The following is a 27711-nucleotide window of genomic DNA, read 5'->3' on the forward strand; positions in this document are numbered from 1 at the left end:
TCTCTCCAGAACATTTCTGAAGCTAAAGCATCATAAGGGCCATACATATAATGTACACAAACAATGTGACATCAATATAATAATTAGCACATCAAACTAATTTGTTAATATGTTACTGGGTTTTTTTTTATGTAATTGTGGGTTCAAGTCCCATTTGGATCATCTCTTTGAGGAATATGTGTTTATGTCACAAAATTAAGTTCTCCGGCAGAATTATGTCTCTTAAACCTGGATTAACTTTCTATTGTAGTGCACTATGAATTCTGTTGAATGAAAACTCTATTTAATAACATGAAAAAGCTGCTTGTATTTGACTACTGAATGCTTCCATAAGCAGAGGCATTCCTCTGTTTACTCACCATCTCCTTCAACAATGGCCCAGGTGAGACTTGAACACACATAATGCCCAGAGGCTGATGCCTTATTCATTAGGCCACTGGACAAGTGACATAACACAGCATTCTTAAGCTAGACAGATAGGTAGAACTAAAAACAAAGAAACCTTAACCACACCTGCTCTTTTAGCTGTTATACATTATCTTTTTTCACTTTGATGTCACTCTCCAGGCAGCAGAATCTGTGCGTGACCTCTGGATGAGCCTGCTTGCTCTGAGAGAGCTGGAGCTTGAGACCCGACACTTCCTTCTTAAGGGCCATGATCACATCATCTTTCCTCTGGGACTCATCCTCTATGAATGCAGGGCAAGGCAATTTATTTATTTATTTTAGGCACACAATCAAGAATTGAATGCCTTATAAAATACTGATAGAATTTTATGTATTTTAAGTAGAGTGTTCTGTGGCAGCCCTGAGTTTTGGATTCATATAAATTTGTGACAAATTCTAAAAATATGTAATGAGTCAAGCTTGAAGTATACATATTGTTGGTACAAATAAAAATAAAAACAATAAAAGGCAGTTCTGCAATAAAACAAAATGTGATAACATGACAAACCTACAACACAAGTTCAGTAAGAGTAACATTATTTTTAATTGATTAGATTATATTCTTTAAATGTGTACAGATTATATACTAGGAATATTGTAAATTGTATCCAAAGAGCTCCCAACCGGGGCTGTATGGGTCTCTTATTTGTTTTTCCATAAGCTGTCAAAGACATTCCAAAGAATTGCTTAATATTTTGAGTGTGAACTGGTCAGTATATAAACACAATTTTTTGATTTCTGATAAACATTGGGAGAGTCACATAATTATGAATAAGCATAAATAAAACACCTTTAAATTAACAGTTATAACAATTATACTACTTTTACTATTAATAATAATTTTAAATTATTAACAGTAATATTTTTTGCTATGATAACAAACATATAAGTGGACTACATCATTTTGTTATTTTATTCCTCTGTTTACGGATGTGGGCTGCCCACATATCCCCCCTGTTTGATGAGGGTAATGGGGGTGAGGATATGGGTCCAGACAGAGGGCCATGGCAGGTAGATTAAAATTCAATAATTTTATTTATTTATTTGTAATTAAATATATTGTTAGGATTATTTGAATTTCCATCTAGACAAGCAAATTTAATCAAACAAATGTCATAATCTTAGGGCATCTTGTGCAGGTGTCTTAGTTCAAACATTATCTACTTGTTTACAATGAATTATGTTGATGTTTGCCTACTTGCCAGCACAGGGAATGATAACTGATGCCTGTTCTGTTATTAGACCTCCCTTTAGTACAGCAGTGGTAGTAATTGGGGTCACACTTGCGGAGGCACCCTCATTTCCAATGAGTGTGTTCTTAAAGCAGCTAACTGAATCAGTTAGTCTTGCTTTAGTCCACATAAAAGTCAGAACCAGTTTGTTGCCTCTATGCATTTTTATGCATCTCCAACTATTTGAGGGATGTTGAGGATAGACAGACAAACAGGTTGATTGATTGATTGATTGATTGATTGATTGATTGATTGATTGATTGATTGATTGATTGATTGATTGATTGATTGATTGATTGATTGATTGATTGATTGATTGATTGATTGATTTTTTTGGGACATGTACCATGATGATACCATGATATTCTATGAAGTAGCTTACATTGGAATACCATTTTGATTCATTGAATAATCAAGTACCATTAAATTACCATTTGAGGCCATTGCTGTACCAATGTACTGCCAGAAGTCAGAAGGGGCCAGTGGTACATACACATTAGCCAAATATAAGTTTTTCATAATTCCTGGCATTTAATCGAAGAAAACATTCCCTGTCTTAGGTCAGTTAGGATCACTACTTTATTTTAATAATGTGAAATGTCAGAATAAATAGTAGAGAGAATTATTTATTTAAGCTTTATTTTCTTTCATCACATTACCAGTGGGTCAGAAGCTTACATACACTTTGTTAGAATTTTGTAATTGTTTAACTTTTTCCAGTTCTCCAGATAGAACTGGTGTAACTGAGTCAGGTATGTAGGCCTCATTGCTCGCACATACTTTTTCAGTTCTGGCCACAAATTCTCAATCAGATTGATGACAGGGCTTTGTAATGGCCACTCCAATACCTTGATTTTGTTGTCCTTCAGCCGTTTTGCTACAACTTTGGAGGTATGCTTGGTGTCACTGTCCATTTGGAAGACCCATTTGTGACTGAGCTTTAATTTCATGGCTGATGTCTTGAGATGTTGCTTCAATATATCCATATAATTTTCTTTCCTCATGATGCCATCTATTTTGTGAAGTGTACCAGTCCCTCTTGTACCAAAGCACCCCCACAACATGATGCTACCACCCCCATGCGTCATGGTGTTCTTCGGCTTGCAAGCCTCACCCTTTTTCCTCAAAACATAACGATGGTCATTATGGCCAAAAAGTTACATTTTTGTTTCATCAGACCAGAGGAAATTTCTCCAGAAAGTAAGATCTTTGTCCCCATGTACACTTGCAAACTGTAGTCTGGCTTTTTTATAGTGGTTGTGGAGCATTGGCTTCTTCCTGGCTGAGCAGCCTTTCAGGTTATGTCAATGCAGAACTTGTTTTATTGAGTATATAGATACTTGTCGTCCTGTTTCCTTCAGCATCTTCACAAGGTCCTTTGCTGTTGTTCTAGGATTGATTTGCACTTTTCACAACAAACTAAATACATCCACAGGTACACCTCCAATTCAGTAATCCTCCAATCAGAAGCTTATTGGCTAATTGTCTAAAGGCTTGACATCATTTTCTGAAATTTTCCAAGCTGTTTAAAGGCACAGTTAACTTGTGTATTTAAACTTCTGACCCACTGGAAATGTGATATAGTCAACTAAAAGTGAAACAATCTGTTTGTAAACAATTGTTTGAAACATTATTCCTGTCATGCACAAAGTAGATGTCCTAAATGACTTGCCAAAACAATAGTTTGCTAATATTAAATATGTGGAGTGCTTAAAAAATTAAATTTTTTCAATCTAAGTGTATGTGAACTTTTGACTTAAAATGTAAGTGGATTGTTGATAATCCCTTTCTATTTGTGTCCTGGCAAGTGTTTCTGAATTGCTTTGTCTTCCCCTTGTGGCCCTGCAGCAGCAGCTGAACTTACAGAGTGTATCTGGGTAAACATAACCTGAAGGAAGAGGAAGGTCGCCATTCCCTCTGGCAAGATCATTGTCCATGAGGGTTGAAATGTCTTCACTATCCGGTATGAGGGCCAAGAGTCTTAAATGAATGTTTTTAAGATTGTAATGAATCTAATGAACTAATACTTTTTTTTTTTTTTTTGGCAGACGCTTTTATCCAAAGCGCCTTACAGTTCACTTATTACAGGGACAATCCCCCTGGAGCAATCTGGAGTTAAGTGCCTTGCTCAAGGACACAATGGTGGTGGCTGTGGGGCTTGAACCAACGTCCTTCTGATTACCAGATTACCAGTTATGTGCTTAGACCACTACACCACCACCACTCCAATACTTGTTTTGTTTCTGGACTGCAGTAGCGATCCCTGATCAAACTGCAGACTCTAATAACCCCAAGTGACAAAATCGCACCTGCATGTCTTCCTGTGGAACAATGCACCCTGCTATGTCACTGGTTGGGGACGCCTCTACAGTAAGTAATGCTTGTGATTATGGATCAGGTTGGTGGCATTGTGCTGCTAAACTTACAATAATTGCCTACAGGCAGCAAAAAAAATATATAAAATCCACTCATCGGGAGTAGCTACAGTGGGGTGCACTTTGCAAATCTGTCTTTAAAATCTTATTTAAACCTGGAAATACACAGAAAAATTCTAATTAGAGAAATGTTGATTTGAAATGAATTTGAAATAAGATTCTAGGTCACTAATAATTTCTGACATTGACCATGTGAACTCCTTTCAACAAAAGGTCAGATTTCCTTGCCTCCACTGATCACATGCAATGCTCTTTGGAACCTTCTCAAATCATGCTGGAAAAACATGGATTCAGAGGTTTTGCAAAAACTTCTTAAGTCAATGCCAGAGTGAGTGCTTGCTGTATTAAAGCAAAAAGGGTGCATTAAGAAATTCTCAAATTCATTCTAAGTTTAAATTCAACCTTTTCCAAATTGGTATGTTGATAATATAATTTGTAAAGCAAATACTGTATTAAATTCAAAAAATGCTAAATAGAAGCATTCTCAAAGCTAGACCCAGACTTTTGTAACCCGGTGTGTTTTTTATTTCTTCCAGCATTGAATTTAATTTTCCTCTGATCCATACAGACCTGATTTCATTTCAGTATGTTTTATCTAATACACTGCTAAATGAATCAGTACGATAATCAGCACCAATTGTTAACAACTAGCCAATTGTCCCATTGCTGATAACCTGCAGCAGGCTCAGCTGCCTGTGGTGGATTATCCCACTTGCTCAAGGTTTTACTTGTGGGGCTCTAAGGTCACACAGACCATGGTCTGCTCTGGTGGAGACGGTGTTGTGGCTAGATGTAATGTAAGGACATTTATTTATTAAGAATATGAACTGAGTGTGATGAAAGCTCATGTTTAAAGGTAATACTTGGTCAATGGTTGCAAATAATTTGAACAAGAATATTTTGAATATATGTAAATTTATGATTAGAAAAATAGGGTGAATCTCATGAAATCTGTCAAAACATTTTTTAAAAGAAAAGGAATTATATTTTGCAAATAAGACCATCAAGATTTTTCACATTGTGATATTACTGTAATGTGAAAACAATGGCCAATTATTAAAATTATTATTTAACAGTGATGTCATAATGCCTTTCATTTTGAAAAAATAAAAAATCTTTGTAAACGTAAGGTTGTATTTGAGAATTAGGGGACAAAATATGCTTACTTAATTGTCTTGAAAACTATGTCACAATCTCAATGGTGCAAACTGTAGGCTATGATTTCTTTATTCTTTTTTTTATGGTGGAGTATGACCGGGCATTTTTTGAAAGGTTTCATGAGACTCATCCAATAACTATTCTGAGCTTTAACAGAATGTTTTTCTAAAAGAAAGTTTTGGATCCGTAGTGTAGTTCCGTTAAAGAAGTCTTTAGGCTTCATAGAATCATCTTTAAATCATATAAAATATCTGAATTGCTATACTGTATGTCACATGACACAGGGTGACACAGGTGGCCCTCTGAACTGTAAGGGTAACGATGGAGCTTGGGAGGTCCATGGTATTGTGAGCTTTGGTTCAGGCCTGAGCAGCAATTACTAAAAGAAGCCCACTGTTTTCACTCGTGTGAGCACCTACATTAACTGGATCAGCAAGGTACATTTCAAGTCATATCCAGTCTCAGATCCCACCTAAATTTGAATGATAAACAGCCTTGTACTTTGAATTTGGCCAACATTTCTTAATCATAAACATAATCTCATGTTTTGTAGTAGGGACAGAGAAAGTTTATTGAATTTCTAAATACATACATTTTAATAGGAAAATAAAATGGTCCAAAACACCAATATAACATGTGGCACAATTTCAGTGTAAGCTGTTTTTAAAGAGATAGTTCACCCAAAATTAAAATGCACTCATCATATGCCCTCCTGCCATCCCAGATATGATTTTCTTGCATCGGGGGGGGGTAGTAATAATTACCAACCAAAAAGTGCCCATGTGCAGGTTTGTTGTCATGCAGAGGGGACACACTGTGTAATTAAGCCAATTTGTTAATAACTATAATTTAGTGGTACATTTACGCAAATACATAAAAAATATTTTCCTTGCATTATTAATAACAATCACAGCAAACAAAACAGCAACATTTCACATTGCCACAAACAGTGCTTAAAATAATTTATGACATTTTTGAGCACCCTCCACATTTATTTTAGATTCAATGAAAGATAATCTGGTTTGGAACTGGATGTTTGAGTTTCGAGGAGTTGAGAAATCTGATCTAACAGCTCGTCATCATCTTGGTCTGCTGACTGGTTGACTTACTAAGCAGCCACAGTGATGTACCTGGGCTCCATGTTACCAAAATATGACTTCTCCCACTCACTCATGAGGTCAAAGTGGAGTGGGCGATCACAGAAGGTACAAGAGGCCATCGCTGGTCCATTCAGTGGTAGTCCGACCTCCTGCCAGACATCCAACAGTTTCTCTGTCCAACACAAATTACCAGTAAAATATTATTAAAAATACCAAGGTATTTCATCATCAGTCTGAAATGCAACCAGATGTTATTACATGGCTCTAAACTGTGTATTTGACAGTTGTCAGTAGCAACCAGTCTCATACACTGTGCTAGTTTCTTGTCTCATTGCACTCCACGCTCTTTCTTCTCACAATATATATATTTTTTCAATTGAAATCAATGATTTAATGTCAATTTATTTACTTGTTATGTAATTAGCTGCTTCAGGATGATACAAGACCTCTCTGCTTCCTTGTAGTTTTTTGTTTGACATGAACAAACTCTGAAACTGTGAAAAGCACTACCTCTCAGATCAGAAGCCAAAGGGGGTTTTCACTAGTACTTGACCACTCACCAACAAAGTAGTTCATCATAATAGGGTTGTGGAAAGGAGAAGGGGCCAGCCGCAGCAGCTCCTCTCCACGGGGCACTGTTGGGTAATTTATTGCCTGCACATAGATGTTGTGTCTCTCCAATAGAATATCACACACTTCAGAGTTTTTCGCTGCATTTCCAATCTGTAATAAACATTAATATTTGCGCAAATTCAGGCTTCCTCCAAATCACAATTAAAACTGTAAATCTATCACAAATCATTTAGGAAAAAAGCTGGTTGAAAAGCTATAGTTTGGTTATGGTTAATGGGGTCAAACTATGTGCAAAATGTAGTCAAAACACTTAAAGTCCAACTTGAGTGTTTACGGTGTTTGCAAGGCACAGGCATAAACATTCTAGGGTTATCCCAAATTGTTAAACTTCTGCAATTAATTCAGCTCAAACTGCTTGATGGATCCATTGAAATTTGGTTTAGTACAGTAGATCATTTCAGCCTTAGGTGTGCTACCTATTTTAGTTTTTTGTAAACTTTGTACTTTTTGAGAAATTAAAGATTGAAGGTTGACATCTATGATGTCTATGTATATTTTCATATTGCATATTGCAATTGGTTTTCTTTCTTGTATTTATTTGCATAGAGAATTGTGATTGATCTTGCTTCCTTACATATGCCACATTTAATTTACACAGAACCTAAGTCTAAACCTAGAGCCAAAAATCTGGTCATGAATGTGCAATATTTTTGCGGAAAACCAATACATGACATGCCTAAGTCAAGAATATCTTATAAAATAATGTAACTAAAATTGCACGTGATCTCCGATTTAAACATGATTTGTTTTGTAATTTTGCCTTCAGAATCTTTTGCAGGCATGTGCAGACACTGACCCGTATGGGAATGATGTGACTGGGGCAGTTGACTACAGGCAGTCCGGCATCCAGCAGCAGCTGTCTCATGTGTTTGACGTTTCTCTGGTGAGCTCTGCGCAAAGCTTGGCCCTCTGGGCTCTTCAGCACACGTACTGATTCCAGAGCCCCCGCAAGTACCATAGGAGGCAAGGAGGTAGTAAAGATAAACCCTGCGGCGTAGGAGCGCACAGTGTCCACCAGGGCGGCAGTGCTAGCTATGTACCCACCCACACAGCCAAACGCCTTACCTATAGATGTTTCATATAATATAACAAATAAAATTATAAATAGAATCAGGAAAAGAATACAGGGCTGACAGTAATGTTATGCAACTGACTTTGTTTATGTTTTAAGCTTTTATTAGGTAAAGAATCTTACCCAGAGTTCCAGAGACAATATCAATCTTATGCATGACATTGTCTCTCTCTCCCACACCTGCTCCATGTGCCCCATACAGCCCAACAGCGTGAACCTCATCCACAAAGGTCAGAGCTCCATATTTGTGTGCTACATCGCACAGCTCTTCTAGAGGGCAAATGGCACCTGAAAAACAAATTGGGATTTTCATCCTTTCCCAAGGCAAAGCACTTTGTGTTAAGGGGCTAGTTCAACCAAAAATAAAAATTCTGTCATTGTTTATTCACCCTCCATGGAATACAAAAGGTAGAATGTAAGGGACTGACAGTCTCAGAGACCATTCACTTTCATTACCTCTTTTTTTTTATACATTAAAAGTGAATGGTGACTGAGACTAACATTCTGTCTAACATCTTCTTTTGTGTTCCACTGAAGAAGGAAAATCATACAGTTTTAAAATTATGCAAGAATTTTTATTTTTGGGGTGAAGCAAATGTTGGTATTAATGGAAATAGTGACAAATGAAATTAAATGGAAAATTCTTGTTTCACTAAATTCTTGTCACACATTTTCATTTTGGATTGCATCAATAATCTGTAATAAACAGGATACCTACCAAGAGATATAGTTGCTTCATTTTAATAGTTGCATCTTATAATACTGCCTTGAATCAGTTCTGTGTTGTCCTTCCCTTACTCACCATCCATAGAATGCACAGTTTCAAAAGCCACGATTTTGGGGGTGAGTGGATCGGAGTGGCTTAGCAGTTCCTCCAGGTGATTGGTGTCATTGTGTCGGAAAATGTAACGTTTGGCTCCACTGTTCCTGATGCCCTGGATCATGGAGGCATGATTGCCCATATCTGAGTAGATCTCACAGCCTGTGCAGAGAGGAGACATTTATGGTTCTTGAATCATAATAAAACAAAAATTCTTATTGCAGACAAAAAGAACAATTCTAATATTCACAAATATGTCTATGGTGACTCACAATGACAACACACAAGGATTTATAGGCCTAGAAGGCCTCTTTTCCACAATTATGATTGTACATTTTAGTGGCTTTCTACATTTGAAAGCACATAGCTTTTAATTTAATCGCCGTTTATGTCATTACCCCTATGATCAGTATTACAGTAAACATTTATTCATCATACATTCATTCAGAGGAAGCATGGTTTGCTTTCTTAGATACCTGGGAGCATTTTTGCCATAGTAAAGAGGGTGGAATCATTGGCCACAAAGCAGGAAGAGAAGACTAGTGCTCCATCTTTCTGGTGTAGACGGGCTAGCTCACTCTCCAGGGCCACATGATAATTACTTGTCCCAGAAATATTCCGTGTGCCACCTGCTCCTGCTCCATGTTTTTCCAAAGCCTCTCTACAAATCCAAACATTCAGAAACTTGTTTTAAATCAAATGTTTTAATAATCTAAATATATAAGCTTCATGACATTTATATACAATACATTTTGTTGTCTGCTATGTTATGTTGTACTGACTGAATTGCCTGGACAACGCAGGGATGTCGACTCATGCCCAGGTAATCATTACTGCACCATACAGACACCTGGGAGCCCATGCGTCCTGGGACAGAGTAGTCCTCAGCGAAGGGAAAAACCTCAGCAAAACGGTTCACCGTCTTAAAGACACGATAGGTATGGTCATTCATCTTCTCCACAATCTTCTGTGTGAAGAAGTCATCGTAGTAGAAACTTGGCCTGGCTGTAAAATGTAAAGAACAAATTGGGCAACCATCTCAGTAAGCAAGCAAGCAAGCAAGCAAGCAAGAAAGAAAGAAAGAAAGAAAGAAAGAAAGAAAGGAATAGCAGAGGAAGTTAAAAATGAAGGAAGAGAAAAAGGAAGTACAGAATGAAGGAAGGAACAAAATGATGGCCAAAATGATGCCTAAAATTGATGATGGGGGGGTGTTTAGTAAGGGGCACGGTGCAAAGGCGAGGTGAGAAAAATCAAACGCGAGGCGATCTACTGTGTTCCGCGACTGTTACCGGATCCTTGGATAACATATAACATGCGAGTAAGGGCAGATGGTGGGGTTTCTGGTGCTCCCCTAGGGAGTTGGTGCACTATGCAGAATGCATAATATGCATATAAGGTGATACTGGGAAGGAAGGAAGGAAGGAAGAAAGGAATGGAAAAAAGGAAGAAAAAAGAAGGAAAGAAGGAAGAGGAAAGGAAGGAAGGAAGATAGAAAACATCAAGATAAAGTTGGTTGAAATTACCAATGTTGTCCCGGAGAAGGTGTGTAGGACCAATAGAGTGATGACTTTGTAAGCCACTGAACAGTGAGCTCATCATGCCTGGAGAAAAGGTGGTTGAATATGAGAAATTATTCAAACAAAATATAAATTATTTTAGCTATTTTTTTTTTTTTGAAATACTGAAAATACTGAAAATACAACCACGTAATTGTTATTGCAGCACCTTCAGTGCAAACCTTAATGTTGTGCTTGATTATTTTTCAGTAAATCACAACAAACCTATAAAAGCTGTGAAATCAAGCAAAACCATCATAGCTATGAAAACCAGAGAAATTGGATAATTTCTTCTGAGAAACTACAATTTTCAAATAAGACGCTATTTTCTAGTGCACATACTGACGTATGAGTTTCATCTGTAATTTGATTGCCTGAAGACTAGTGTTTGTTTCATCTGCACTCTTTGAGCCATTATCTTCTTACTATTCACAGCTAAGGAGTCTCTCAAATTAAAGATAAATTGTGTAAATTGCAGAGAGGAGAATTCTCTCCAAGCTGTGTGTTATTATGAATAAGGCTTTAAATTGCTGCATGATGCACTGCTCAGACAAAAGAGCCTCTCCAGCAGCAAACTAATTACACAGTGGTGGAAAAAAGAGACATAAAGGCAATTGAGCTCTGCAAAACACCCGCTAAACAATATCTGCCTCTTAAGCAACATATAAACATTTACTGTAAGCACTGTTTGCAAAATGTCACCAAAATAAGCTTGTTCATTTGAAGTCCTAGTCCATTTGTGTGGTGTACTGCATAATTGCTATACCAAGTACACTTTTCCTCCCCGATCAATAGTTCTTTCATTATATATATATATATATATATATATATATATATATATATATATATATATATATATATATTTTTTTTTATTATTTTTTTTTTATAGTGTGAGTATTTTAAAAAAAAAATCTATTATTTCTCATAATATGAAAACATAATATCCACACTTAAAGCCTATACTAATCCACATTTCAAACCGCACTGACACACTCATCAAAACATTAGAAATTAATTAATTGGGCCTCACGTGTCTGTATTTTTTATTTATTTTTTACCTGTTGTGCCTTGATTGCTTGTTTCCTTAATTGACTGTACATCCTCCTGCAATTGCGGATTGGCTTTAACCAGTCCAATCTTAGAAGAAACGAATGGACAGCTCTGTGACATGGATATCGCCACCTGAGTGGCTGTTGTGGCCAGCTGTCGCTTTGGCTCCTTATGAGGAAGCAGGCCTGAAAAGAATGAGCACACAAATGTAAGCAAGTGTATATTTCTTAAGTGTTAAGTGTCACTATACAGACATTGTCAGTTAGACAAACTACATTTTAAACTGGCACAACATTTACCATTTTCTTCCACTGACTGGCTGGCTTTTACCGAGATCTTCCGGACAATGATCGGACATCGGTCAGCCAAGCTAAGGTACGCAGCCACATTCCTTAAAGTAGGGCCTGGAGTGGACTTCAAGAATGGGCAGTGATGTAGAAAAACAGACATGATTTAAACAGCTGTAAAGAATGACAAATGGTGATTAGTAACACATTACAATATGACTAGTGGCTTATGTTATGTGCATGATCAAAATGATGAAAGATGAGCGTTTTTGTTTTAGTGTGTAATAAGCATTTCCTTAAGATTTAATAAGAGGTCCAACTACAATAATTATTATGTTGGCAACAGTTACATAATGTTAACATGTCAGTCCCTTCGAGACACTCTCAAATGACGCTAGGCTACTTCAAACTTCGCTTTGCTTCTGTGATGCGCTGCGGTGCGATGGGCGCGTCGAGCACCTGGGCGCGGTCGATATCACGCGTTATCTGGAGCGCGCAGACTCACGCTCTCCGCAAGTTAGAAGTTTACGTCATGCGCCCTGATAAAAGCTCGATTTAGTTTGCCGACAAGTATCAGCCCATAAAGCATAATTAAAATGGTCAACGTTTGACAAGCTGTGTTGTGAATATGTGAAAGGTAAATGAAAAATAAAGTCTAATTGCCCCTCCTTTTTTGTTGCCATTTTTCTATTTGAATAAAAAATAACCCATACTTATTTTAGAGGTCTAGTTGTGGAATAAAGATAAAACATGTGGTTTCCCTGCCGATTGTTTCTGTGGTCTGAGGTTACATTCACATCACATAAACGATCAGATAATACACATTCTATAAAATAAAAGCAAAGAGACTCGACCCCCGAGCAGTTATTTGTTGAGACTGAACCATCCATAAAGGAGTAAATGCCATTGATAGCTACATTAACCCATCTAACTTTCAAGTGTTGCATTATATATTTGATCTAATAATTTAATTATACGTGCACATAATTGTTTGATACAATGGTTCAAACTTTAAAGATGAACTTAAAATATTTAAGTACTAATTAAAATATTACCTGTTGACCTGCACTGAGGACGAACTTCTGAACAGCACGCGACTGAGAAGGAACTGAGCCCCTCATTCTGTTCACACCCTGATACTGTGAATTTTGCGTGACAGGAGGGACACAATCAGACACGAGACATTTCAATGCACAGAACTGCACTTATTACTGAGAGCAATTTTTATTTTATTGTGAAAAAGTTGACACTTCGATTAATAAGCTAATTGTTTCATTCATGCAGTCTTCCAACTTCCTACTCATGAATCAAATTACAAATTATGTTTGTACTATTTAGCTATTTGAGTAAAATCATAGAACAATTATGACTTAGCAGTTTCTCTTAAGGCCTTGCCATGTTTGATAATGATGACACAAGTGGTTAAAAGGCTAATAGTTTTATTTTATGCAAGGCTGGTGAGGCACTTCATGTAGCCTATAGGAAAAAATATGGACAGTAAATTGTTGATGGCCTCTGAAACTGACATATCAATAGTGCAATTGATTAATTACAACCACTGGCTATCTATATATATACACTGATATAATAGCAAGGTCAAAATACAAGTATGTTCCATCATTCTAGTTGTGGCCAGAAAAATGCTCCAAAGCAACAGTTGACAAAACTCAATTTTGGTCATGTGCTGAATGATTAAAATGTCACATATAAATACAATATATATATAATAAAACCACAAGACACCAGAGCTATCCAAATTGGCATTTTGATGACACAGAAGAGAAGCCTTTTATATCTGTTATTTTCCTGAGCATAAGTCAGTTCACGTTATTTTGACAGGTTACATTTTAGGCACTTTGAATTTTCACTTAAAGCTGTGTGATATTTAACACATTTAAATATACTGCTATACAAAATGCGATTTATAATCTTCAGACAAGAAAAAAATCCAACTAAACTAAGATGTTAGCATTGCTAGGTTTATCATGACCTGTCATGACAGTATATCGGCCTTCACGTTGGGTACATTTCATGGTAACACATCAAATGCTTTCCAAAAGCATTACATACATATCAAGCTAGGTGAAAACATGATACAAGATTTTTGAAAACATCATCCCTAAAAATATGATCTCATCAGCTCACTCAAAAATAAAAAGTTTTACTGTATTAACTTAATGATCCCTTATTATTCATCTAAAAATCAGCATTACTTAATGCCAAGTGTATCTGTACATACAGTATGATTTTTAAAGATCAGTCAAGCTTTTGTTTAAATGATACAATCACATAAATGATTTAAACACATTAAATACATCAAATCAAAGGCTGCTCTAAAAACAAGAAAAATTATATAAAAACATTTTGTGCACACTAAAACCTTTAAATCAGCCCTTCAAAACTGATTGAATGTTTGAGTCAGTAGTGCTCTTCCTGTAAATGCACACAACTTTCCCAAATTGACGAGTACATTAGCATCACTGGATTACATTATTGCTTCTATAATGTCTGTGGAAGGTTGGCTAAAGTCATTAAGGCTTGTACATCTGATTTCCTCCTGCGGCACTTGGAGGCAAAGGCAGCCCAGGGTTTGAGCCACCCTGAACATCAACAAAACCCATCCGCTGCTTCCTCTTCCTCTGCTCTGTCATCTAAGTGATCAAACACACAACCACTATTTATTATGCTTGAGCATGGAATGGACTGGCCGTATCACAAAATTGTCTCAAAGTTTTTGTTGAAAACAATAGTATATCGCCATATAGGTATTTTTTTTTAAAGAATCTGGAATCTGGAAATGTCGAACTAAAATGTAGAAAAATACCTGCTCTTTCAGCTCTGTTAACTGAGTCGTGAGTTGTTTGACCACTTTCATGGTGGAGGTGAGACGATCATGCAGGTTCCTCATCTCATTTTGTTCTCCGTCTCCCTCCGTTACAACCAGAGACATGGCCTGCATGCGTGGGAACCAATCCAGGTTCTTATTCTATCAGGAGAGGGGTGGAATCATCAATGAATGTATGAATATTTTTCCACTAAAGCTCAACAATCTCAATGGTGTAGACAAGGGTGGGCCAGGGCCCACCTAAATTAGACCTAGGATCACCCATAATATTAGAGATTATTCCACATTTATTTAAAATAAATGTTTATAAAATAGTTGCATAGTTCTGATTTCTGAAAGTGTGAAAGAACTGTTCGAATGCATCACTTTTCTGTTCTTAAGGAAAATTAACCCCATCCATTTTTATTGAGGCCCATCCAAAAGTAATTTCTCAGCTATGCCTTTGATCAATCTGAAGATGCTATGCAGAGAATATTTTAAAATTGATATTATCTTCTATAAAATACATTATTTTTATTTTGATCAATATTATATCAAAATGTAATTATATAGTATTAATTATACAAATATTACATTATAATGACTTTTTGGTAAAATTTTACAATAAGGTTCCATTTGTTAACATTATTTACCTAAATTAGTAAACATAAACTAACAATGGACAATACTTATACAGCATTTATTAATCTTGGTCTTGTTTAAAGGATTACTCCAGGTTCAATTCAATTAAAGCTCAATCGACAGCATTTGTGGCATAATAAAGATTACCTCAAAAATAAATGTTTTACTTGCTCCTTCTTTTCTTTACAAAAAAGCAAAAAGCTTTGTTCCAGTGAGGCACTTACAATGGAAGCGAATGGGACCAATCCGTAAAGTTAAAATACTCACTATTTCAAAAGTATAGCCACAGGACAAGCAACGTGTTAACATGATTTTAGTGTGATAAAATCACTTACTAACCATTTCTGAGTAAAAAGTTAAAACCAATTTTACAACTTCGTTATCATGACAATGTAATGTCAACAAACCCTGAAACGACTGTAATAATGATGATTTAAGCAACTATACAGCTCAAATAATACACAACATTTAACAGAAGAATTAATGTAAGTGCTTTTATAAAATTATAAGCTTCACATTTCTGCCTTTAAACCCTCCAAAAATTGGACCCATTCACTTCCATTGTAAGTGCCTCACTGCAACTTGATTTTTGCTTTTTTTAAAGATAGGATGAATGAGTCGAAATAACTTTTTGTGGTAATCAACATTATGCCACAAATGCTGTCGATTGAGCTTTAATTGAATTGAACCTGGAATATTACTTTAATTTTAACATATACCAAGACATTTGACAACTGAAAAGTTGTATTCGTTAACACTAGTTACCGGTAATACACTATGAACTAACATGAATCAACAATGAACAATTTACTTTTGTAAACTTACATTAACAAAAATTAATAAATGCTTTAAAAGAATATTGTTCATTGTTAGTTCCTGTTACCTCATGCATTAACAAATGTTAAAGAATGGAACCTTATTGTAAAGTGTTACTGTATTATCTCTCTTCCTAAAACAATGAATCAAAACCATAGCAAGGTGATCAGAGCAGGATCTAACTTACCTTTATCATATGGGCCACATAGCTCTCTGGGCCGGTGTAGTCGGTCTTGTTTTTCTCTCGCACCAAGACAATGAAATAGAGGTAGTTCCAGATGTTGTGCTCTAATTTAATGTGTTCCTCAAACGACACTGTTTTATTATCAAACTTGTCCCTCTCAAGACCTGTTGGCACAGATATCACACTGCAAATAAAGAACAGTAAGTTTCCTTGAGGTAAGATATTCTTTTCTTTTATGTTTGCTATGATTTCTCTTCATTTATACAGTATTTGCACCCATTCGTTAAAAGCTTGGATTTCTTTAAAACCTCTTTTTCTGGATGGAATTAAACAAAAAAAAATGGCTTTAAGAGATCTGGGAGTACTGCACTCTTATTGGTAGCTAAAAGCATAGTCAGATTGTCCAGAATAAATCATAAACGAACAGACAAGGGGCAAAGAATGTGCAGAGTAAGACAGATTCTGTGTGGGCCTACTCATCCTTGACAAAAAAAGGTATCTCTGAGGCCTGCAATGAAGGCATTGAGAAAAGCCTGAGTGAACCAGTCACATCACCAGACTGTAGCAATATTGCTAAAGTCTTACAGTATATGACCACTCAAGTCATACCGCAGATGAAACATGTGGTCTTCAGGATCTCCTCCTTTTTCTGTTTTTCACTACGCAGATCGGCAAAGGTGTCAATAATCACACCAAAGATCAAGTTGAGGACGATGATGATTACAACGAAGTAGAAAAGAAGGTCAAACACCACACGAGCAGGGAACAAAGGCTCCTGTAAGGTGAAGAACAATTTGTCCACTTGGGTGGGTATGAATTCATGCGTGCATGTGTTTACATGTGAATGTGTGTCTTCATACGTTTTTCGAAGGTTTGCGTAGAACATCTCCCACACCTCCTCCGTTCCTCAGCCCATGGTTCAGTACAGTAACAATACACATGAGGAGTGTGTCACAGGCTCTCTCTGTGTTCCCTTCCTCTTCTGCAAAACCACAAAATCAAACACACAGCTGAGCTCTGATGCAAGTATAACACCCCCACCCCTTCAAACATACACATGCATGCATGCACGCACATACACACACACACAAACAGGCACGAACACAAAATAATTATCATAGATCATTTCTCAGTCTCATTAATGCTTAAAACACAGCTGTACTCTAGAGACCCAGTGGCTTAATGGATACAGCATCAGCCTTCAGAGTTATGTCAAAATGCTCTTTGCTTTATTAGGTAGTTAAAGAATACTTCAAGGAACATTTTTCAAATACAGATTTTGATTGTTAAACACACCATTTGGAGGTGCAACCAGGCCAGTTTCTTCATTGCAGTCCACTTCATCTGCACTGCAGCTGCCCAGAGAGTTCTCTGTACCTCATTAGAGACCAAGTCAACATAAAGATTACAATTTTGATCTACAATATTCTGCCTGGCACAGAACCACAGGCACTAAAGGTGTAGATGTTTTACTAACTGATGTATCTTATGATTAATCATAATTATTATAAATCATAAATGGCAATAATAAAATTATTTATAGATTCAGTACAATCCCAATTCCAAAAAAGTTGGGAGAGCATGCAAAATGCCAATAAAAACAAAAAGGAGTGATTTGTAAATTCTATTCACCCTGTGCTATATTGAAAGCCCTACAGCAACACTTTATTTGATGTTTTACCTTGTGAATTTAATTGTTTTATTTGGAAAAAATACAATCATCTCAAATCAGATGATTGCAAAATGCTCCAAAAAGTTTAAAAAAGTCCCCATTCATCCATTATCTAGTTCTTCAGCTGAACAATTCTACAGGGCCTTTGTTGCTGCACCACATATTCACAATTGGAGAAAGGGTAGCACTGCAGGCAAGGTAATTTAACACACACACTCTCTACTTACGCAGCTATGCACTTGTAATCCGGGCATGATTCCACTGTTATACTTTCCATTTTATACGAGACTGAGCCCAAATAAGTTTGCAGCGATTCTGGACAGTGTTGATGTATGGCTTCTGCTTTGCATAGTAAATACTTAACTTGCATCTGTGGATGCAGTTGCGATTTTATTTTTTAATAAACCTAAAATTACCTTTACAAATCTATCCTTTTTGTTTTTGTTGGCATTTAGCATACAGTCCCAACTTTTTTTTAGAATTGGGGTTGTAGATTAAAAGGCCAAAGTTATCATAGTGTACCACAGCCACTTCCAAATAAGTTTCATTTGGTCAATTTGTCATCCAAAAAAAGGCCTCTTCTAATACCCCCCCACATACTACTCCCATATCTTTAAGTATATGCCATTATTTACCTGCATCTGGAATAACAAGCCGGTCCACCTCCATAATGAAGTCATTCCTAAGGAAGAGAAAGCCCACGATGGAGAACAGATAGACCAGAATGATGGCCAACACAGCAGTGAGGAGGATAGAGCGGCCGTTACGAGTCACACTCTTAATGACGTTGAAGAGTGTCTCCTCACGGTAGATCAGATCAAATAGCTGAAAGAGGTAAAAGGGGAACGTGAGATGAAGTGATGCCCAATGTGGAATTTCTAACACATATCACATACTATCCCACACATTTTGACCAATTAACTAACCTTGATTTTTCCCTAACCTTTTCATTGTTTTGTGGTTTCTGGATAAATTTGTGTTTTTTTAAATAATTTTTAGAAATATCTACGGCAATTTTTCAATTGTATATTAGGTGCAATATCGTTGGAATGTATTATATATATATATAATACAAACAGTTAACTAGTGTATTTTTATATATATATATATATATATATATATATAGAAATACACTAGTTAACTGTTTCCTTTTTTGGAAGAAAAAAATCATTTAGTCTACAATAAGACAAAAAAAGGGAAACAGTTAACTAGTGTCATCTTTATAGAACGTAGTACATCTAGAAAATTATACAATACAAATTTCCACAACATTTAATTGATCATAAATTTCCAAGATGTTTCGAGGCCTGGGAATTTTACAGTTCGCAGATATTTCCAGGTTCTCATTTTGACATTTCCTGTTTGTCATGGCAATTCTGTTCCATATAACACATTATAACAGGAAATAATTTTCTGCTGTCCTTCTTTTTAATTCTTCATTAATTAAAAATAAAACATATAAACAAAATAATGAAAACATACATTTTGGCATGAAATATTTGTATATTATATTATATTATATTATATTGCAAACATATAGCAAAAAATAAGTGTTGCTTTATTCCAGATGTTGCTTACTTCAGATACAGTATGAGTTATGAAATTAGCTTTGAGACACCCACCAATATGCTGTAGAAGAGCTCATGGACAAATAGCCCCAGTGTACTAGTTAACACATAGGCCACGTGATACAGGAACTCGACGTCCATTACCATGGCTTTGTAACCCATGATGAAGGTGCCGTTGTTTCCCACAAAGCTCACCACGAACACAATCTTATTGATCAGCTGTTAAAATAGAGAAAGAGGCATTTTCAAATCAAAACTTTATGTATGTGAGCAAGCATCAAACTTTAAGCAAAATTTGGTACAGTATATAAGACTTACATTGAGAGCTCCGAGCAGGATAAGAGAAGGTCCAATCCCAAAGTTATATATGCAACGCAGTGTAATGGCGACTGTGAGTGCCTGGAACCCATAGCGCTTAGATAACAGGCCCACAACAGCCAGTCCAGCAAAACACCAGAACACCATAATCAGCAGAGAAGAGTCTATGCTACCTGAACACACCAGAGACAGTAAGGATTACATGAAAACACAATTTCCATTTAAAACCACATCGGTTTACCCAGTCTTCTGCTGGTAAATTCATCATTGGTACCTGTGTTTTAAAACATGGTACGGTGCCTGGTTTCTAGCTGGTAAACCATCTTCAGCAAGCAACAAACCATCTACTAAATGGTCATTCCAGTTTAAGGTGGTCAAGATGGTTTTTGGAACATTGTAGCTTGTCGACCTGCAAATGACCAGCTTGAACCATCAAGAAACTTGTTTCCATGTTCTAAAACACAGCTACCAGCTTAACCTGGATTTTCAAGCAGAGCATTCTGCTTTGTATGTTATTGCAATCTCAGTGGAACAAAACAGCAAAGACGTATACTGAGAACGTACTTTGACCAGCATCATGTGGGTAGAAAAAAGCAATGATAAGGTTGATGAAGACAGCCAGGTTGAATGATATTGTGCCCCATAGAGACATTCGCCGAGAAAACCAGTATAGCACTGGCATGCCTAAGACACACACACAAAAATCACAACATATAATCATCTAGCATGTGAAGTCTGAAATAATCCCAGGTTCTCTCCCTCTCTCTGTAAAGCACTACTTAATGAGATTGGCTGAAGTATCTCCTTGCTCCATTAAAAATAAAAAGGCAAAAAAATAAAAATAAAAAATTTATTTTTCCATAGATATACAGGTTTACTTTTTAACTGGCCATGACATGAATTTAAAAATATTAGATATCACTTTCCATAGATGATGTTGATAAGTGATTTTATCATACCAGTCCCAGACTAACATGTGTAATAATTAAGTGTTATCATGATACATTCAAAACAGTGTGATAAAGCTTTATACGTTTAAAAGAAGGCCAGATATTCTGCCCCAATGTAACCCAGAAAAGTTCTTTAATTTTTTTTATTTAAAAACTACTGTTTTTCCACACTGAGGGCTAATAAACTTGTTTGTACATTATATTATTCTTAATTTAGGCAACACATTTTTACACTTGAAGCAACTTGAAGTAGTATATTTACTAGAGTGAAAATCCCCCTGAACCAACCTGGGGTTAAGCACTTTGCTCAAGGCATAATGTACAATAATCCGTTTATAAATCACCCCATATGGGGTTTAAACTAATGATCTTTGGGCTGTCAGGCAAGCTATTCGGCCACCACCCCAAAACTTACTACGAAGTTTTTTCTGCCATTCCATTTCGTTGTGCAGGAAGGAGGACTGATCGAAGAAGTGCGTGACCTTGCTGCCCTGCTCGTCTTGCTCTGTGGTGGTGAACACTCGGAACTTTGAATCCTCTGTCAAGTACTCACAGATGGGGTGAACAGGAAACACAATCTGCTCCATGCTGCGGTCCTCACGCACAATCTATATGTGACATGCAGGTGAAAATTATTTCACAGCTTTGGTTTCAATCACATCAGTGGTCTAGCAGTGAGCTAAACCACAATTACATTTATAGGTACAGAATAGTTTATTTGTTTACAATAAGGTTTAAGCATTTCCATTAGTTAGTGCATTAGATATCATGAACTAATAATAACCAATCATTTTTAACAGCATTTGTTCATCTTTGTTAGTCTCATGTTAATTTATAAATACTGTACAATTGTTCATTGTTAGTTCATGTTGGTACATAATGCATTAATTACTGTTAACATTAATGTTAAAAATGTATTAGTATATGCATTTATATTTGTATATACCATTAACCAAGATTAATAAATGTGGTAAAAATATTGGAAAACCTTTGATTAAAGGTGTCAAATCATAGTTTTTAAAAAAAGCATTTTAATTTTTTCTGTCCTTTTATAATCTTTTGGACTTCTGAGAAAGTCACAATATGTTTACTCTTAGGCTTTTATCGGAAAGTATCAATATACACACACACACACACACACACACACACACACACACACACACACACACACACACACACACACAAAAGTTTGGAATAATGTACAGATTTTGGTCTTATGGAAAGAAATTGGTACTTTTATTCACCAAAGTGGCATTCAACTGATCACAATGTATAGTCAGGACATTAATAACGTGACAAATTACTATTACAATTAGAAAAAACTTCTTAAACTACTTCAAAGAGTTCTCATTAAAAAATCCTTGACAGCTTTGCAAATCCGTGGCATTCTAGCTGTCAGTTTATCCAGATACTCAGGAGACATTTCACCCCACACTTTCTGTAGCTCTTGCCATAGATGTGGCTGTCTTCTCACACACACTTTACAGTCTAGCTGATCCCACAAAAGCTCAATGGGTTTAAGATCCATAACACTCTTTTCCAATTATCCGTTGTCTAATGTCTGTGTTTCTTTGCCCACTCTAACCTTTTCTGTTTGTTTTTCTGTTGGCCTGTCTGGCCTGAACCAGACTGTTGAGCGGGTAGAATTCAATGAAGCTGTCAGCTGAGGACATGTGAGATGTTTATTTCTCAAACTAGAGACTCTGATGTACTTATCCTCTTGTTTAGTTGTACATCTGGCCTTCCACATCTCTTTCTGTCCTTGTTAGAGCCAGTTGTCCTTTATCTTTGAAGACTGTAGTATACACCTTTGTATAACATTTCAAGCATTATATAGCCTTCATTCCTCAAAACAATAATTGACTGATGAGTTTCTAGAGAAAGCGGTTTCTTTTTTGACATTTTTTACCTAATATTGACCTTAAGACATGCCAGTCTAAAGTATTACATAATGTGGCAACTCAATAACAAAGTTACGCTTCATTTAACTAACCAAATAGCTTTCAACTGTGTTTGATATAAATGGCAAGTGATTTTCTAGTGCCAAATTAGCAATTTAGCACGATTACTCAAGGATAACGTGTTGGAGTGATGGCTGCCTGATTTTATCTAAAATTACTTTTTAGTAGTAGTAGTGATGGTTCTGTTTTTACATCAGTAATGTCCTGACTATACTTTGTGATCAGTTGAATGCCACTTTGGTGAATTAAAATACCAATTTCCTTCCGAAACAGCAACAGATGTACATTATTCCAAACTTTTGGAATAATAAATGCATATATCTATATATGAGAGAGAGAGAGAAAGAGAGATTATTTTTTTAAGATTACCTCAATCTGAGCTGTTTGATGGTCATAGTGCTCTAATGGATCCTCTTGTGGTTCCTCCTGCTTGTTGTTCAAGTTGAGCTATATTTAAAAAAATAAAAATAAAAAATGAACTCAAAATGACAGAAAACAAAATGGCAGTACTCGGTGTTGAATGTTTGCTTCATAAAGCAAGCTACCATAGAAGAGATGCCTTCCACTCCTTCCTCCGTTGTCTTCTTTGGTGGTTTAAGGAGTGAGTGGAGTGTTTTGTTGTGTCGGGCAAGCTGCAAAAAACAAGAGCAACACTGAAACACAGGACTCTATTTTCATGGTCGCTCTAAGGGCAGCACAACAACTGTGCGCAATGGCTAATCTTATTTTCAGCACAAAGCACAAGTAGGTGTTGGGTGGAAGTGTTTGCGCTATATGAGGGTGTATGAGTGCAAACTGCAGGTGTTTTGTATGTTAAAGAAGTGTCGCAACTAACTTCTTAAGAATGTGCTGTCTTTGTTTATATTGGTGGTGCTTGACAGGGAATGTACTATATAACAGGATACTGACCAGTGCAATAACCAGTGCAATAACTGGAAAGGAAACTAAATTGCAATTGATCAAGCCCATTAGCACTTTGCACACGCAATTTCGCAAACCCAATTGCACCTAGACTTAGCGCATGCTTGCATGAAAATACCAAAACTTCATGGTCATGCCCATGACTACTTTGCACATATGACTAAAAGCATAGCACTGCACTTAGTGCTAGTGCTCTGAAAAGAAGGCCCTTAGTCTCTAAAACAGAACTGGTAGAGTATAGTTGAATATGTAATATTTTTGGGAAGTTGACATGTCCTGTGTTGTTCTACATCATGCATATACATCATGCGTATACTCAAGTTAAAACTATTTTAAACAGCATTCTGCTTTAATAAATATTATGCATAGCATTTCATGACCTCATACTAATTGAGAGACTTCATTAAATATTTACAATATCAAAAAACAACCACATGATCATTAAAAATAAACTAGTTAAAAAAATGTTTTTGATAGAATTGTATAAAACCTAAAGAAATAGTGACCAGTTTCAGAACCTAAAATATACACTTTTCATAATACATTCATATAAATGTTAACAATTGATTTTGCATCAATTACCCATATGAAAATTAAGAAAATAAAGCATAGCACATTGATGTAATGGTCCACCTGTAGTGCCAGGATGTAGATGTTATGTCCAACCTCCCGTGGTGACACCTCTCCCTCCACACATTCAGTCTCTTGCAGATAAGCCTTCTTTATCACCTCAATCTAAAGAAATAAAGCACAATACATTTAAAATACACATAAATGAGTCTTAAAAATTCTATTATACTTAATAAATAATAATTATAATCATTCACACAATACAGTCATGTGTTCGACTGACCAGCTCCCTAGGTCGAAGGTTAAACAGGATCCTCTCTGCATTCTCGCTGTCATGACGACTTTCCATCAAAGCGAGCAGGAGCTTGGAGGCATTGTCCTGACGATAAGTGCATACTAGTTATAAAGAGTTATGCCAAAGGAAAATTATTTATAATTAGCATAGACTGGTCATAACCTAAGCCTCACCTTGAGCTGCAACACCAACTCCATACGGTAACGACAGAGTGGACTGATGTCATTTAGAATCAAGGCTGTGATGATGTCAATGCCGTTGCACTCGTGAGACACAATGCATGTCTTCAGAGAGACAAAAAGAAACAAATGTAAACACTTACTGTATTCTGCCAAAAACAAAAAAAAAGCTGCCCAAACTTATTTATGCAATCAATTAAAAAGAAAGTGTGTTCAAAACTATATTACATTTTGCTATGTCAATTATCTTTATATTAGGTGTCTGTTGCTACTATTTACTTGATACAATGTACTTGTCAAGTTTATGTTTTATGTCTTTTATTTTCTAGTTTACTTCCTGTTCTGGTCATGTGATTTCCTGTTCCCTCATGTGATCTTGTCATGTGTTTCCCCTGTTCACGTGGCTTGTTTTCATTGGTTCATTGTTTGATTGCTTTGTTATTAGTCTTGTCTTTTCATTGGTTATAGTTCACCGAGTCTTGTTATCTTGTTTATAGTTCAGTCTTGTGATTGGTTGTTTTGTTTATCTGTTACCCCTGACCTTGTATTTAAGCCCTCATAGCCATTGTCTAGTGTCGGGTATTGTGAATGTAACTTTGTTAGGGTTAGGGTAATTTTGTCATGTTTACGTTTTGTTTTCATAGACTTACCAAGTCTTATTTTAGTCATGTTCATGTTTATATTTTGTTCCTGGTTAGGGTTTCTAGATTTCACAATTCATAATAAACTGCACTTGGGTTCATCTTCACGTCATCGTCACATTACCATGTACATTTGTGTTTTGCTTTGTACTTACATTTAAAGTACCTGCATTTAATTAAATCTTTAGTTACACTGTTAGCCTTATCCTTAAGCCTAACCCTAGTCCTAAACCTACCTGTACCTCAACCTCAGTCACAGCAAATGTGAATCTTGTAAGAATTTTGCAGAACAACATGTAGTTCCACAATAAATACATTATATTAACATTAAAACATGAAGAATACAAAGTAGTTAAAAACACCTAATTGAAAGTGGGACCAAAATGAGTATTTACAATCCTGTAACTGTACTGTATTAATATCAATTACTGAAATTGTGTTATTGTGAAAACCTCATATTTGACCAAAAAAAATAAAATAAAAATTTACTCAAAAATGTATTATTTTAAATGATACTCGGCAGTATTGATAATTGATTAGTTCACCTGGTTCTCTTGGCATGGTCCCTGGCAGTACTCTGTGAGTGTCTCTAGTGTTTGTGTGATCAGCTCAACATTGTTCTCATTGATGTAAAGACCCAGCAACCCAAGCCCTCCTGTCGTGCTCCCGCACATGATGTCCAGAAACTGGAGCGTCTCACACACCAGGTTATAGTTTGTTTTGTTATTCTGAGAGCGAAGAAAATTCTAGGGCAAAAAAAAATTTATACATTTGAGAGTGAATAACGACTTAAATTAAGCTTGTCCATCACACAAAATGATCTTATGCCTTCAGAAGACATGGAATATAGTGCAAGAGACAGAATGATTACTTTTACTCTGTTTTTTTTGTGTCCTGTTTGAACCTTGATATCCCAGAGTCACTATTCACTGTTATTTTATTTCAGAGAGCTGAGTGAAGACTTCTTAAAATAATGTCCGTGTTGCAAGGGAAAGAAATTCATACAGGTTTGGAGTGACACTGGGGCGAGTAAATGATAACAGAATTTAAATTTTTGGGTTGACTATCCCTTTAAACTGAATTTGGTCAGACCTGAAGGTCTTGATTGTGGTTCTCACAGAGCAGCTGTAAAAAGCGCAGGATGGGTTTCATGATGCTGATAGAGGGGCCCATTTCTGCCTCTACTTCCTGCGGCTCAAACTGTTGAGGTGTCTCAGGCTGGCCAAAGGAAGACACTGCACCTGAAGGAAACCCCATTGTTAAAAACAACAATAAATGTTGCTTTAAAAATTGCATTTATTTAATTTATTAGATATACATATTACATTAATTTGCCATAGCTGTCTGAAGGCATATTTGTTCATTGAACAAATTCATTTGCACCCTTTCCTACACATGTACAGTTAGAAACCCAATTGTCATTCCTGGTTGAAGGTGCCAATTTTTACCATCAACCAGTTAACTGAATTAGTTTTGAATTACCTGTCTCTATGTCTTTGTCATCCTTGGCCTTGTTGCTCATTTCCCCCACATTGACTGAAATGGTGGATTTGATGTCCAGCTGTGCATTCTTCATGCGGTCATTCAGCACTTTAAAAAACTTCTCAGACTTGTTATCTCCCATCATGAGTTTGTAGAAGGAGTTCTGTGGCAAACATGTACAATGCACAAGACCCAATTTTAGTGTGGGAAAGGGTCATGTCAAACTAACAATATCTTGAATAACTTTTGCCTGAAATTACGAACGAAGTTTCTGAATAGAGCTTTTGTTTTTTTTTTATTCCTACCTGGATCTCTGTGTTGCCACCTTCCAGCAGACAGATGGCTAGCTGAATGCTCTCCTTGAAGATCTTTTCATTCTTTGTGCTGGTTATGAGGTCTGTGAAGAGTTTAGTGCCACCTTCTCTGTCCAGACGGCACTGTAATGCTGCAACTAGCATCCAGTCTTTCTCTCCCTCTCCTCATTCACATACACACACAGATCATCGTACATCATACACTAAACATAAATATGCCCACACAGACATTTTTCATGGTTATAGAGTTACCTTTTTACCCAATGTTACACAAGCTGGAGTTCAATAGGATTTTGTATAATTCTACATGATTCTCAGAGTTTGTGTAGTATTTATATGCAAAATTACCTCCCCCATGTTCAGCAAGTTCTACCTTCATGTTCTTTTTGTTGTTAAAGAGGTAGTTTTGGAGCAACACCTTCCTTAAGGCGAAGCCCTGAAAAAGACAGCATTGCCTTTATAGATAAACGCACTTGTTCACTTTTATAAAAAAAAGATTTTCTTTTGATTTCTTCTGTTCTAATATTAAGCCAGTAATAATTATTACAGAACCCAAATCCTAACCATAAACTTAGACATGAACA

The 27711-nt window shown here is 36.2% G+C and overlaps 2 protein-coding genes and 1 pseudogene across 5 annotated transcripts in view; 1 reads left to right on the forward strand and 2 right to left on the reverse strand.

The window, feature by feature from the left end:
* The first annotated feature begins 373 nt into the window (after positions 1-373).
* Positions 374-5748, forward strand: LOC127630576 (chymotrypsin-C-like; annotated as a pseudogene).
* An 82-nt stretch (positions 5749-5830) lies between these two features.
* Positions 5831-12917, reverse strand: LOC127630903 (5-aminolevulinate synthase, erythroid-specific, mitochondrial-like). The gene is made up of 11 exons (XM_052108762.1): positions 12846-12917; positions 11803-11964; positions 11512-11688; positions 10421-10498; positions 9680-9902; positions 9374-9558; positions 8880-9059; positions 8201-8365; positions 7802-8070; positions 6933-7095; positions 5831-6544 (listed from the first exon to the last, which is right to left on the reverse strand). The coding sequence occupies exons 2-11, from the start codon at positions 11951-11953 to the stop codon at positions 6381-6383; spliced, it is 1755 nt and encodes a 584-aa protein (XP_051964722.1). The 5' UTR covers positions 11954-11964; positions 12846-12917; the 3' UTR covers positions 5831-6380.
* An 84-nt stretch (positions 12918-13001) lies between these two features.
* Positions 13002-27711, reverse strand: part of LOC127630804 (inositol 1,4,5-trisphosphate receptor type 3-like) — a 48354-nt gene continuing 33644 nt past the window's right edge. The window contains exons 38-58 of one of the 4 annotated variants that reach the window (XM_052108596.1): positions 27476-27563; positions 27119-27288; positions 26814-26976; positions 26424-26572; positions 25877-26077; positions 24685-24795; positions 24500-24595; positions 24280-24381; positions 23271-23357; positions 23095-23172; positions 21180-21372; positions 20379-20498; positions 19815-19987; positions 19551-19715; positions 18564-18753; positions 17553-17633; positions 17117-17238; positions 16866-17031; positions 16260-16420; positions 14615-14776; positions 13002-14441 (exon numbers count right to left, since the gene is read on the reverse strand). In XM_052108596.1, the coding sequence (XP_051964556.1) occupies positions 14322-14441; positions 14615-14776; positions 16260-16420; positions 16866-17031; positions 17117-17238; positions 17553-17633; positions 18564-18753; positions 19551-19715; positions 19815-19987; positions 20379-20498; positions 21180-21372; positions 23095-23172; positions 23271-23357; positions 24280-24381; positions 24500-24595; positions 24685-24795; positions 25877-26077; positions 26424-26572; positions 26814-26976; positions 27119-27288; positions 27476-27563 (2898 nt within the window). In that variant the 3' untranslated portion in view covers positions 13002-14321. Of the gene's footprint in view, positions 14442-14614; positions 14777-16259; positions 16421-16865; positions 17032-17116; positions 17239-17552; positions 17634-18563; positions 18754-19550; positions 19716-19814; positions 19988-20378; positions 20499-21179; positions 21373-23094; positions 23173-23270; positions 23358-24279; positions 24382-24499; positions 24596-24684; positions 24796-25876; positions 26078-26423; positions 26573-26813; positions 26977-27118; positions 27292-27475; positions 27564-27711 lie in introns of all 4 variants that reach the window. The other 3 variants (XM_052108597.1, XM_052108595.1, XM_052108598.1) reach the window with 3 other exon arrangements.

Source organism: Xyrauchen texanus, chromosome 37, assembly GCF_025860055.1.
Source record: "Xyrauchen texanus isolate HMW12.3.18 chromosome 37, RBS_HiC_50CHRs, whole genome shotgun sequence".
In the NCBI taxonomy this organism is placed as follows: domain Eukaryota; kingdom Metazoa; phylum Chordata; class Actinopteri; order Cypriniformes; family Catostomidae; genus Xyrauchen; species Xyrauchen texanus.